Source organism: Psittacula echo (genome assembly GCF_963264785.1).
Source record: "Psittacula echo genome assembly, chromosome: 4".
Classification (NCBI taxonomy): domain Eukaryota; kingdom Metazoa; phylum Chordata; class Aves; order Psittaciformes; family Psittacidae; genus Psittacula; species Psittacula echo.
The window spans coordinates 116,613,267-116,626,772 of record NC_137738.1 but is presented as its reverse complement, the minus strand read 5'-3'; the positions used below and the strand labels follow the sequence as shown (position 1 = coordinate 116,626,772).

At 40.7% G+C, this 13,506-nt stretch overlaps 1 protein-coding gene across 4 annotated transcripts in view; it reads left to right on the top strand.

The window, feature by feature from the left end:
• Nucleotides 1–13,506, top strand: part of PLCB4 (phospholipase C beta 4) — a gene marked incomplete at its 5' end in the record, with an annotated part of 89,615 nt that overhangs the window by 27,772 nt on the left and 48,337 nt on the right. For 2 of the 4 annotated variants that reach the window (XM_080616259.1, XM_080616257.1), the window contains 9 exons: nucleotides 167–275; nucleotides 2,296–2,506; nucleotides 3,124–3,217; nucleotides 3,872–3,951; nucleotides 4,389–4,473; nucleotides 6,924–7,014; nucleotides 7,898–7,993; nucleotides 9,472–9,572; nucleotides 11,209–11,244. In XM_080616259.1, coding sequence (XP_080472385.1) covers nucleotides 167–275; nucleotides 2,296–2,506; nucleotides 3,124–3,217; nucleotides 3,872–3,951; nucleotides 4,389–4,473; nucleotides 6,924–7,014; nucleotides 7,898–7,993; nucleotides 9,472–9,572; nucleotides 11,209–11,244 — 903 coding nt within the window. The remainder of the gene's footprint in view (nucleotides 1–166; nucleotides 276–2,295; nucleotides 2,507–3,123; nucleotides 3,218–3,871; nucleotides 3,952–4,388; nucleotides 4,474–6,923; nucleotides 7,015–7,897; nucleotides 7,994–9,471; nucleotides 9,573–11,208; nucleotides 11,245–13,506) is intronic. The other 2 variants (XM_080616260.1, XM_080616258.1) reach the window with 1 other exon arrangement.

The following is a 13,506-nucleotide window of genomic DNA, read 5'->3' as shown; positions in this document are numbered from 1 at the left end:
GTTGAATAGTCTGTGAGTTTTAGGGCTTTTCCCTTTTTTTTTATTTCTTTTTTTTTTTCTTTTTAAATGTCCACTTCTTTCTTTGTCATCTGCAGTAATGAAATGCTCTTGGATGATAGCCGTGCACTATATTGTTTTGCTGAATTCCGTTGTTTTCTAACCTTAGCATCAACGAGATCCTCGGCTCAATGAAATTTTATTCCCCTTTTATGACACAAAAAGAGCCATGCAGATAATTGAGACGTATGAGCCAGATGAAGACTTGAAGAGTAAAGGTAAATGGGGCAAGGAATTCAGTATTCACTGGGTTTAGGCACTTGGGGAATTCATTCTGAAGCATCTAAACATTTTAAAGGGAGCTTACAGTCCTTGTGGTCAGGGGTAAGCACTTGTGTGGCTGCCAGTGAACTAGATCAGGAAACTGACCTGCAGAGAAGTATCCCCCCCTCAAAGTTAGTGACTTTTTATGGGAATATTTCCCTGATCCAGGTTGCACTGTGGCTACAGCCAGCCATCCTCATATGAAACAGGAGGGGCTAAGGGTTATGTCAATAGGGAACAGCGTGCAAACTCCTTCTAGCAACAAGGCAATATGCATGTGGCTATGGCCAAAGTCTCAGAGAGGCTGCAAAGCTGTACAGATACTGTGTAAAGATAAAAAATAAATTACAATTACCATGGGCACCATTGAATGTGCATCAACCTTATAATATAATCTGTACCAAGCTTGAGGGCATTAGAACAGAGTATTTTATGTGAGTGCACTGAAGAATGAGTTGAGCAAAAAGCTTGCAGGAAGTGTTTGCAAGCCATTCTTGGAGTGTTTGTGCCTGAGCTGCTATGGCTGTTGGAGATGTCAGTGGTTGAACTTGGCTCCCAGTTCTTATCCATTCTGCTGAAATAGCAGCTCCTCTTTGCTCTGGAACACTACAAAAGCAAATTCTTCCACCTAGCCAATGCATGTCAATTTAAAAAGGGTGGGCTGTTGAGTTCTGTTAAGTTGCTGAAGTCTCAGCTGGTTTTTGTGACTTTTTCCCACTAGATAATGGACTAAAAGTACAAATGATCCAAGGTATTTTGTGCTCTGCATTGAAGTTCTCAGTGATCAACGAAATAAGAACATTCCTACAGCTAAAAATGCCATTTTGCCTCCCTTTTTTCCCCCTTCTTCCAAAACTGAGAGTCAGCTGAGAGGATTGGAATAAGACGTTCCAGAACAGTTCACCTCTGGCTGACACCAAGCAGAGAAAATTTAAGCTCCAGTAGAGGATTTTCTCAGGAAGTTAGGAGCAGAATGAAAAGCAGGATTACTGCAGTTCTCCATGTCAGAGAAAAGAAGTCTTAAACAGAATAAAGCCAGGGCTGCTGCAGCCTGTGCCTTAACAATACCTGAGTGTTCATCCATGACTTTAGGGAAAGCAACCTCCAAATTAGTGCCAGATAACCGCTCACTGCAGTGACTTTTTGTGAGTAACCCCTTCTTCCCTACCCTGGATCATTCTTCAGTCTCTTGGCCACTTTAAAACTGATATTACAGATTATTCTTACTTTATTGTCATTAACATTTATTACTTTATTTACCTTTTATACTTTGTTGAAGCATATAAAATCAGAGACATAAGAGAAAGGTGTTCTGTTCTCTGAGTTACTGCATGTCCCATGTTCACTGTGGGAAGCGACTTGCTTTTCATTATAAAGGAATAAACCTGTATTTTGAACACTGAACTTGAAGGTGGCTTAGATCTTCCTATTGCTTTGGAAATGAACATTTGCAGATGTTCTAAACTATGCCTTCACTTGTTTTTATTGGTGGAGAACATGCCTCTGCACATGCTGCAAGCTGATTAGCAGCAATGTAGCGCAGGCAGGGCGGGACTAAAGATAGAAGAAGGGAGAAAAGTAGCATAGAAGCCTGGTACATGCAAGCTCACAGTTTCTGGCTCACAAAGTCCCAAAACCCAAAATTGCTGGGAGTATTCTGAGATGTCACTACTTACTTGCCTTCTTCACATCCTTTTGATGTCTTAGGTCTGCTAATGATGGTGCTGGACATAGGATATTGAGATAGGTGGGCATGTGATACTTTTATCTGGGAACACAGTGGCAGATTTTGCACCAGGGATGCAGTTGCTGGTCAGCTTGGAACGGGAGAGCTTCTGTTTGCTTGCAGAAACCTACGTCAATACAGCTTTTGTGCTAGCAGAAACCTATGTAAATCCTGTTCTGTGAGATGGTTTGATTCCTGCCCACTATTGATTTCTATCGTAACTTGCCGTGCATTCTTCTTCCTTGTAGGTGTCATATCAAGTGATGGATTTTGCAGATACTTGATGTCAGATGAAAATGCCCCAGTTTTCCTAGACCGTTTGGAATTATATCAAGAAATGGACCATCCTTTGGCTCATTATTTCATCAGTTCCTCTCACAATACATATTTAACAGGCAGGCAGTTTGGTGGCAAGTCTTCGGTGGAGATGTACAGACAAGTGCTTTTGGCTGGATGCAGGTTGGAAGCAGGAGATAACAGCCTTTGATATTTGTGAATCTACTACCTGAAACCTATGTAATATACCTGGGTGGTGATCCATTGCATAATTGCGTGTATGAATGTATTAGTATGGTAAATGAAAATATGTATATGTCAGGCACTGTTTTGCTCACAAAAACTATTGAAAGGCATTAGAATGTAGAATTTGATGTTAAGAGAGAGGTTTTGAGTAAGAAGTTTGATCTCACAAGACAGCTGAAGAATTTCAGAAGCTCTTCTGCTTTGTAATTAAGTTTATCTGTCAATGAGAATCAGTTTATGATTTCCTGCTTCATTTCATGACATACCAGAATGTGTTGCAGTTAACTGAGTAAGAGAATAAACTAGAAGAGTGTTACAGTGCTAAAAACATCATTGTTCAGGTGTAAACCCATGCATACTGTATTTAAGGTAGCATACCCAAAGTTATGAAAGCAGTCTGAAATTACACATGTGCAGCTTAAAAGGAATTGTGTCATTCCCAAAACTGCTTTGTAACTTTTCTGCTCTGAACATCACTGCTCTGAACATGTCCCGAGTAGGTCTCCTGTACTGAAACACTAAGGAGGCTGACATAATTTTTCTTGGGTCTTCAGATGTGTCGAGCTGGACTGTTGGGATGGCAAAGGTGAAGACCAAGAACCAATAATAACACATGGAAAAGCAATGTGCACAGATATTCTTTTCAAGGTAAATGCCTGACCTCTGCACATGACAGTAAGCCCTGTAGAAACCCCAGACAAGAATCCATGCAGGGCACCCTCCCCTTCTCAGCACACAGATGCTGCTCCCTACTTATGAATTTGACACATTGCATAGGCACAGGTTCTTGTACCCAGATTTTAGGGCTCATTTCTGACTCACATCATGCACCCCGTGTTACATCTGCCTCTCCACAGAAACTGCAGGAAGCAGAATTGCTTCTTTTGCCCCACATTTGCACACCTTGTGGCTCTTTGTACCACAGAATAAATATCTTCTCCATTGTCTGAGAAGTTTCTCAAGCTGTGGAAAAAGCCTGAAGATGCAGGAGTTCTTCTGGAAGTTAAAATTCTCCCTGGCAAGAGAAGATGGCAGCAGATGCAGGGGTAGTATTGATGGGTTCTGGGTGAAGCTGCCATCACTGCTGCAGGTGCAGTGAGCACCAGTTGAGTGCTGAGCTCAGGTTGTTGCAGGAGGGAACAGAGAAGAATGGGCACACGGTTTGTTCTAGTTCTGGCTTCACTTGTCACATTTGAGACTCAGCTCTCAGTTTCTCAGGGTCGGGTGGAGAACAAAAAAGTCTCTTCATTATGATTGTAATTTGATCTGTTCTAATTTGAATCCTATTATTGCATTTCATAGGATGTAATTCAAGCCATTAAGGAAACAGCATTTGTTACATCAGAGTATCCTGTCATTCTTTCATTTGAAAATCACTGCAGGTAAATAGTGCCCTTTATATCTTTATTTTTTATAGTGCAATGTATAAGAAACATGACAGAGATCAAAAATGCTGATATGAGTGTACTTGAAAACTGTAAGGATATGCAGGTATTCTGAAGAGACTGTACTTTAATATGCTAGTCAATCCTTAGTGTAATAATGGCAATATTTTTATCTGTGGTAAAGCTGTGAAATATATATTTGGCTGTTCCATTAGCTGTGTGGGATTCAGTTAATCTACTTTTTTGGTCTTATTAAATTCATCTGTGTCAGATAATAGACTTTTATTGGCAGTATAATGAACGTAATACTTCTCAGTCGAAAGTGGGCACTGTATAATTTGGGATGTCTGCATTACTTTGTATTATTATATTTTGCTGAGTAATAGTGGTTTCTTTTTTTACATTTAGAGATTAACCATCATCATCTTTTCCAGCAAATATCAACAGTACAAGATGTCAAAATACTGTGAAGATCTTTTTGGAGATCTCCTGTTGAAGCAGCCTCTAGAAACACATCCAGTATGTTATATTTTGCCAGACTTTTTTTATATTAGCGGTATTTAAGAGATGATAAACTGGGATCATATCACCTATAGTGCTGTTCACTGCCAGTCCTAAGCTTTCAAAAATGACTAGTGATTTTGGGTGTTTGTACTTTTTGGTACAGACTTTTCCTCATCTGGTTTATTTAATCTCTTCTGTACAGGGCTCTGGCAAGCAGCTTGGGGAAATCCATCCCCTTGATGTGTGATGTAGTATCAGCCCATACATAAAATACAACACATACATTGTATTTGCAGGTCGTACATAAGTTTGAAAGTGGTACTCACTGTTGAAAACCCAATTAATTATGAATTGCATGGAAACCTCTTCTTTCAGCTGCACTTTGCATGCTTCATGCTCCGGATCAGGTCCTGCGGTCTGGGTGGGCCCCACTACTGCATTAAGAATTAAATCAAGCACACAGAGTTCCCTGCAGTCTCATTTGGACTGTCAAGTGCTCTGTAATCTGCATGCACTTCACTCTCCTGCATGGCAGGAGACTCCTTCACAAACACAATATTTGAGACTCTAATAGCTTGTTACCCAGAGCTTGCAGCTATTCCTCCTGAACAGGGTGCTCACTGTCTGCCAGCAGCCACCCAAAACTTGCAGATGCTCTGTACTGCTGTGCAGGACCACGGCAAAGAGGACTCTACCTTATCTTTCAGCTCCTATCCATGTGAACATGGCATTATCATCTCCAGAGCTGTGCTTTCCTTGCATGTTGCAGGGACAGATGTGCATAAGGCTTCATGGATATCAGGTTGTTGCCCTGAAAAATCCATCGCAGAGAACTAAATCTGTAATGTTCCCTGTAATGTATGTAGCAACTTGCCACATTCCTCATGAATGACAGCTCCCAGCAGCTTTCAGGGAAACCTAAAATAGAGATGGCCAAAGGCTACTATGCAGCTACAGCAGGGCCCAGCATTTAGCCTCAGCTGCCTGTGCTGTGGAGCACTACTGAGCCTTCTGCTTTTTGCATCCATTCCTCCTCATGGGTGAATTCAGTCCCCAGCTGCTCACAAAGCAAATACTGCAGAGAGGAGCTTGAAACATGTATTTTATGAGTGGCTGGGGTTTGGTACCTTGAGTAGTCGACTGAGGAGGCAGACTTAAGTGGCTGAAGCCCATATGGTTTCAAGTAAGAGCTAATATTTGTCCAAGTGGGCATTCAGTTATGCCTTGCCTGGGGATACAGACTAGCATCCTGGGAGCCTGAGGGTAAATGAGCTCTGCGGCACTGACATCTAGTGGAATTCCAACCAAGTGCTCTCAGGAACAGTTGTGTTTTCTGTTCATCTAACATGCTGAAGCTCCCACGACTGAGCCAACCTGGTGATTGTGGGTAATCATTGCCCTCTTGCAGGGAGGTTTGCACCCATTCTTGTGGGGTTGGGTTCGTCTGGGTTTTTTTCCCTGGGTTGTTATTTGTCACTTCTGCTGCTTTCATTTGGTTTCAGGCCTTAGTGCTTTGTTCTTTTGTTTCTGCATCTAGAATGCTGCTTCTGCATAGCTCGGAGTTGGATTTAAGGAAGATATCTAAATAATTCTACTAGATTTTCTTCTAGCCCTGGAAGCATCTTCTTCTGTATCACTTAAGGTTTACTGGAAACCACAGTCCATTATAGTAGCAACTCCCTGCATAACAATGTTAGCAAGCCTGAAGTGGAGAGGGTGCTAATTACCGTACCTATATCTCTGTTTCTTAGCCTCAATTCTATGATGGGGCTTAAATCAGAGGATTTTACTTTTTCTTTTTTCTCAGTAATTTCTCCTCCCCAAACTGGAACAGTAATACTTTCAGTAGTACTTCCTTGTGTATGTGAAACTTGCCTTTTGCCTTTCACAAATACCAAAGATGTGACCCTGTAGCCCTAAATAGTCCTCATTACCTAGCTAAGGACTGGGTAGTTTTCCATTCACCAGGGCCAGCCCATTTCTATTCTGTAAGAATGTGCAAGCTGCCTCACTTGCATTATTGCAGCTTGAAGGGACCATAAAAGGTGACTTATTTAGAGATCAAATGATAATGGGCTAAACTATGACGTGGGTTGTGTGTGAACCGGAGGAGAGAGGGAACGTAGGAAGTCCTCTGATGAAGAGTTGCATGAAGGTCACATCCATGACCACTGCTAAGCAGGAGAGAGGTGGAGACATGTTGACCAGTGCAGCTGAGGATGACATAGGCCCAGTGTGCTGACTTCAACCAGCAACGTTTACCTGAGCACAGCTTTCCCATGGGATAGGGAAGAAGCAGAGGAGATAATATAGTTGCGGTCACTCTACCTACCAGGGTTGTGCCTGAGGAGGCACTTGCTTGTTCACTGCCCCTTACCATTGCTGTCCTAACATCAAAATCCCAAACAGGGATACAGAAAGGCCAAATAGCTGTTATTAAGCCTTGTCTTTAAATTATTTTACAGCTTGATCCAGGTAAAGCCTTACCTTCTCCTAATGATCTCAAAAGAAAGATTCTCATAAAGAATAAAAGGCTGAAACCTGAAGTAGAAAAAAGTAAGTAAAGCTTGTCAAGTATTAAATCAAACAGAAGTCCAGATAGGTACAAATAGAGTGTGATACTAAAGTTTTCAAATTGTTTGAACTTCACTGTTGGAAGAATATGAATTATATATAAATGACACTGTTTGCCTTTGTGTTTCGTATGAGAGCCAGAGTCTAGGCCTTGATACCAGCATCTAGCATAGGAATAGATAGACCTAGAAATGTAATCCTGGGACTTTATCAGATTGCTGGTTGAGCTAAAATATGATGCAGATAGAATCTCTTGTAAATTCTGCCTACACTGATATGTTTGCATTGCTGTGTTTTTCCAGGATAGGCATAAAATGAAAAGGAATTTCCAATTGCTCTTCTTGCAGTTCTGCCAGTTCTGATGTTTATCTTTTTTCAATAAGACTAATGTTGCTATATCAACTTCCACTGTGGCTGTAGTGATGAACCCTGGTCCTTCTCCATTTAAAGATAATCATGCGGACCTTCCACTGACTTCAGTCATACATGATTGTGTTCGTACTAACTGAAATGCACATGGGAACACAGTTGACAATCCAAGCAGCGTCCATTACATAGATTAAGCAGGGAAGAGATAGCTGTCTATTTATTGTTTGAGAAAGTAATATGCTTGCTTCAAAGACTTTGAAGTCTATGGAAATATTTTTCTTAACTTTAGTAAGCATTGAGTACAGCCCTTACTGTCATTTTTCAGCTCTAAGACGAGTGTATATCTGATGATGCTACTACTCTGTAAAATATATTAACTGAAAACTTAGACAACCCATTGAAAAATAGCTCAGAGAATCATTTATGATTGTGTATTTCTGTGTGCTACAAACTGTTCGTGTAATGAATAATGTGTTTTTATTTTGCTTATTAACAGAACAGCTTGATGCTCTGAAAAAGATGATGGAGGCTGGGGAAACTGCTGCTCCTGTAAATATCCTAGAGGATGATAATGAAGAAGAAATAGAAAGTGGTGAGAATTTCATAGAGAAGGGTTCTCATGCATTGCCTGTGGTTAATCAGTAGGCTAGCATGAGCAGCTAGTATGCATGTTACCCACATGCCCATGGCCTGTGGCAGTAGCAGTAAGTCTGGACTCAATGCAGGACCATTTATACGGACCTTCAGCCTTACCATCTCATCTCAGGTACATACAGCAGCTGCAGGCTCTGTGGCAGGCTGTTGTAGGAGCATGAGCTCAGCTGGTGATACTGGTGGTAATTGTAACTTCCACTTACTGCTCAGAAGTCATATTGGAGCAGCAACCAAGTCACTGTGTGTGTGAGACTGGGAGGCTGTGATCTTTGCTTTGAAAACAGTTTTTGTCGCTATTTTTAATACTTGTGTCAACATCAGATTGGAATATTGCATTATACTTTATAAGGATAAAATGAGGGATGCCAAACTTGATATCTTCGGTATAAACATCTAACTGTGAGCCAGTGACGTGGAATGTGTTTATGGCCAACAGGGAAACATAGGCATATCTAGGGTGTGATTCACCTTGTCTGTTTTAAATGTTCACCTTCAGAAGAGGCAAATCATGCATTGGCAAGTGGCTGGACCAAGGTGACACATGTCATACTGAATATCCCAGCTTTAGCCTATCCCTTGGTCCTCTCCTTGGTTGATTTTTATCTGTTTTAACTAGCATAAAGCTACTGCTGTTGCTGTCAGTAGAGGCCCTTGTGAAAGGTATTCTTTGTGATGCAGCTCTTGGCATCTGTCTTTTCAATGCTAAAAAGGACTAAAGTACATCAGTTTTTTGGAGAGGCTTCTCAGTATCTTTCCTCAGGTGATCAAAGAGCACAGGGGTGATTCTGTCATTTGCAGGCTGATTTTCACTGGAATGCTTATTTCTAATAGTGTTCTTATTGTGCTGGGTTATTAATTATGTGCTAGACTACCTAGAGACCCAAATAAGTGTTTTGTAAAATTATTATTTAAATCCACATGAATAATGTGGTTAGTGGCTTAGAGTTTGTAAGAGACCTGTTTCACTTCTTAGAGTGCTCTAGGTTCCAATGGAAAATCACCTTTTTAAGGTGAAAATTATTCCCTATAGTGGGAGGACATAAGGAGGCTGACAGTGCATGAGGAGCCTGGTCACTAGCAACTTTTTACATCTTTAAATAAAGAACCTTATCTTCATTTCTTGTTATTTCCCCAGACCTATTGGGTTGGGGCTTTTTTACACTTTTCCTAACCAAATTACTGATTCCTTCAAAGATCAAATTTCTCTTGCTAACCATGTCAAAGCTGCAAGAATCTCAGGCCTTAGCTGTAATTTATTACTAATCCTTAAAAATCTAATAACCTGGATATTATTTCTGTCTTAAAGAAATGCCAAACCCAAACCTGTGTATTCAGCTGCCATTTGTTTCATATCTCACATAAAACTAGTAGTTGCTGTGGGTTTTCTTGCACTGATCGTTTTTCTTTCCTGTGCAGCTGACCAGGAGGAAGAAGCTCATCCAGAGTACAAATTTGGAAGTGACCTTACTGTAGATGATTATGGTCAAAAAGAAGCTGTTGCCATCAGTGTCAAAAAGGTGGGATTGCTTCTTACATGTATTTCTTTGGAAATTTTCCATGGAGGTGGGTGTAAAAGGCACTCTGTTTTGTGGAAGCGTTAACAGCACGTGTCAGAAGAGTCAAACCCGAGATCTTCAGATTCCTAACCTTTAGGTTCAGTTTTGTAGGCTGCTTGTTCAGGTAGAGTACTCATTGAGAAAACGATCAGTGTGGAGGGAAACAATTACAAGTGGAGATTTTGATCCAAAATACTCATTAAAGGCAGCAAGCAGTTTCCTGCCTCTGGTGTTTTACTTTGCATCTCAGGTGCAGAGCCCTAATATGAGGTAGACTGTCAGCTTCCTCGCTCAACAGTGGTTTTTTTTTGCATCCTGTGTCTTTGTTACAGGGATCCCCATGGTCATTTTTTATTGTTAACTCTTAGGGTAGAATTCTCCCACCTACAGCAATAAAGGCAAAATAGGGTGGTTATTCCCCAGTGAGGTGGTATAGCAGTGGGGCTATACTGGAGAGCCATTTGGCAGGTAGAGTAAGAGTTCTCTTTATTCCACTCATAGCTGATTTAGTACAGTTTATCAGTCTGTGCTCAGTAACTTGAATATTACTTGACTGGAATATTGGAATTCAAAACTAAGCCTGCTCTGGCACTGAAGGCATTATTACTGCTTGCTACAGAAAATACCCCACATGTGAGCGCTATGGTACCTTATCAGACCATGCTCCTCTATCAGTCAAGTATTTTGGCCTTTTCTTCTCTGCCTGGCTGGCTTTGGATCTTACTCAAGAGAGAAGTACAGGTACAGAAAATCTTTCATAGCACAAATTGCCCTTGATAGTATGTCTCTAGCAGCATCACCAAGACATCAGACCTGCCTTCCTGGTATCTCTTCACATCATCTTTGCTTCTTTAGGACTTCTATGAATCTTGCCACTGAAGTACCATTTAACTTCATTGCTCTAGGGCTGGCTTCACTTACTAAGTCAGCTGGTCCTTAACTACCTGAGTGTTTTGGAGTCTGTTTGTTTGTTTTTTCAGATTAGTCACTCATCCTCAGCATATGCCCTTGGGTAACTTCTCTGCTTCTTTGCTGATCAGTGACTCAATCTTTATTCTTTAGGAATGTACATTCAGTGCCAGGTCAACATTTATCTGCTTCAAGATTCTCAGTACTGGTAGCTTGTAATTGAAGACAGACAGCAGACTGTCCCATTGCAAGTAACGTCTTGAGATAGGCCTTTTCCAAATGTGGATGTTTAAAGCACGGTTTGCACAGTCTTAACCCTTAAGTTTTCAGAGCCTGGGCAGTTTGCATATCCACAAAAGATGACTTTGTCTTGTCTGTGTGTAGTGTTCTTTCATTCTTCTCTGAAACTTTCTGTTCCCATCTAGTGATGGCATTAGTTTGAGCTTAACTGTCTGGCCCATTTCTATTCTCATTGTTGATCAGTTATTGAATTTTATATCTTGTGTACCCAAATTTGAAAGAGAGTGAATATTTTTGCAAGTGTATGGGACAGAGGAGCCATGCAGGAAGGTGGAAAAGGGTGTACTTTTTGCCAAATGCACTAACCTTTTGAGGATATTTTTTCCCTTACTGTGAGTGTTTCCTATGCTTTGTCTTTGGATAATGTATATATATTTTTTTCCCTTAGGCTATTGAAGATTCTGAGCAAGAAAACAATAAAAAGGTGACACATAGGATGTTATGTAGTTTATTTTTATTGCTTCATATATAATATACATACTTACCATGCATTCTTAGTGGATTAACAATGCTCAGTTTCACTGCACCTCAAGAGCTGTAATCTAAGGTTTCTTCTGCTGTACTTTTATACTGAGGTCAGGGCTGTCAGAATATTTGGGGACCGTCAGGAGTGCATGATTTTTGCCTGCTGAGAAGTGTCTGATCTCAGTTGCAGGTGTCATGAACTGGGAAACAGCAGTTCTTTGAATGGCATTGAGGTGCATCATCCCTCCTACTTTTTTCTCCCTCTTTCCTTACCCTGACTGCACTTTGTTTTCCTTTCCCTTTTTCTTCCTTTCGCTTTCCCTTGGGACTTCTGCATTTATCTTCTCCCAGGAATCCCTTCTGTAAGACTCTTCCCACCTCCTTTCTCTCTCCTCCTTCTCTCATTAATGCTGCTCCTGTTCTAACCACACTTTGTTTCAGTCTGTGTTGTTTTCTGAGTGAGTTCTGCTTCTTTTCTTGAGGGGTAGGGAGGTCTAAATAGTGCACAGATATCAACTTTCCCCATTGTTTTCTCTAGCCCTTAAAAGGGTCATGTGCTGTTGTAGCCATTCCTTTGTGCAGGCTTTAGGAAACATTCCATCCTTACCCCTTTCTAATACACAGTTTTAAAGTTGTGAACACTGCAAAGAGTATAGCCCATTTACTCTAAAAATTATGGGTCTCTGAGGAAATAGGATAAAATCAATGACGAGTAGATTGTCTTAGAGCAGTGTCTTAGAGCTAGTGTGTCATTAAAGCAGTCGTGCAGCTACGGTCTGCAGGGTACTATTGCCTTGGTACTAATGCCTGGATAATCCCCTTTGACTTCCTTTTCACTGTGATTCATTGCTTAGACGTTTATGGATTAAGATAGTAAAATCTGATTATCAATTCTGAGCAGTCAGCAAGAGGCACATTGAAGGAGCCTGGTTTTTAGAAGGTGGGTGGTCAGTTCTTCCTGAATTACTGGCCTTCCAAAAATGAAGACACTGAACAGGGCTAGTTCCTTTGAAGAAATTTGCCCTGAATTTCTTCTAAACTCTATTAACAATTATTGATGGAGTAACAAAAAATGCCTGCATTCTACTAATAAAGGGATGTGCTATTTGGCATATTCAGGAAACAGATCTGTGGACCCCTTGATAGGTAGATTCCTGAAAAGCTTGGATTGAGCCCTGGTAAATCTGCATTAAAATATGGTTTCAGCTTCATTTCATGGGCCAATGGAAGTTTAATTCAGTCTAAAATGCACATAAAAGTGCATATACACACATATAAGTGTGTACCTGGACTCATTCTGATAACCCAGCTATTCTCTGCAGTTTCTTGTGACTGTAACCATCTTATGTTAAGGCACAAATTGTTTCACTTCACATAGTATTCATTCTTTGAAATGTGTCTGTACCCTATGACAGGCAGAGGTACATGCCCATGATACTGGCAGGTAGTTTCACAATTCCTTTATTCTCCCATCTCCTGAGTAAACAAGTTGCAGTAGTGTAGGTTCTGTGAAATGCATTATTCTTCCCTGAGAAGGGGCTTTGCAAAGTGCTTCTTGTTATTGACTGCTTGCTGATGCAAGAATGAAGGAGAACTTTGTGACAAACACAAGTTGCACTCTAGAAGTAAAAAGCTCTACTATAAAAACTTAGTACTTCCTTGCAGACATTCCCTGCCAGCCTGCAGGAGGTTTGATGTTTTGGTGACTGCTTCACTGGTAGGAGAACAAGCAAAACTGTTGGTGGGAAAAATGCCATGAACAGTAAACCTGGTGGAGTTCACTCAGATTGACAAGAGACCTTTCTTTTTCTTTCCTTTGTTTCAGTGAAAAGAGTGTGTTTCATTCTGGTTTAGGGAAAGGAAAAAGTTGGGCAGGTAGATCCACAGGAGAAGTGCTCTCTATTGTGGGTTTCTAGCAAATGAGATACTTGTAGAAAAACTTCTGAAGTTCTATTATAAATATAGTGCATCCTTATGGGAGTGATGGATTCAGACTTTTATCAGTTTAAGCAGCTAAGAATATGAGCATGTGGTGTCTCTTGTTGGTCTTGTGACATCTCTTTGTCCAGTGAAGGTTGTAATCCCTATATTTTGGTCTGCTTTTGTTAGTAAAGATTAGCAATTGAACCTATTTGTGTTTTGATGTTGAGAAGGTTCTACTCAGTACCATGTATGCTTCACTCCACCACAGCTATCAGAAAATGTATATTAAATCACAATG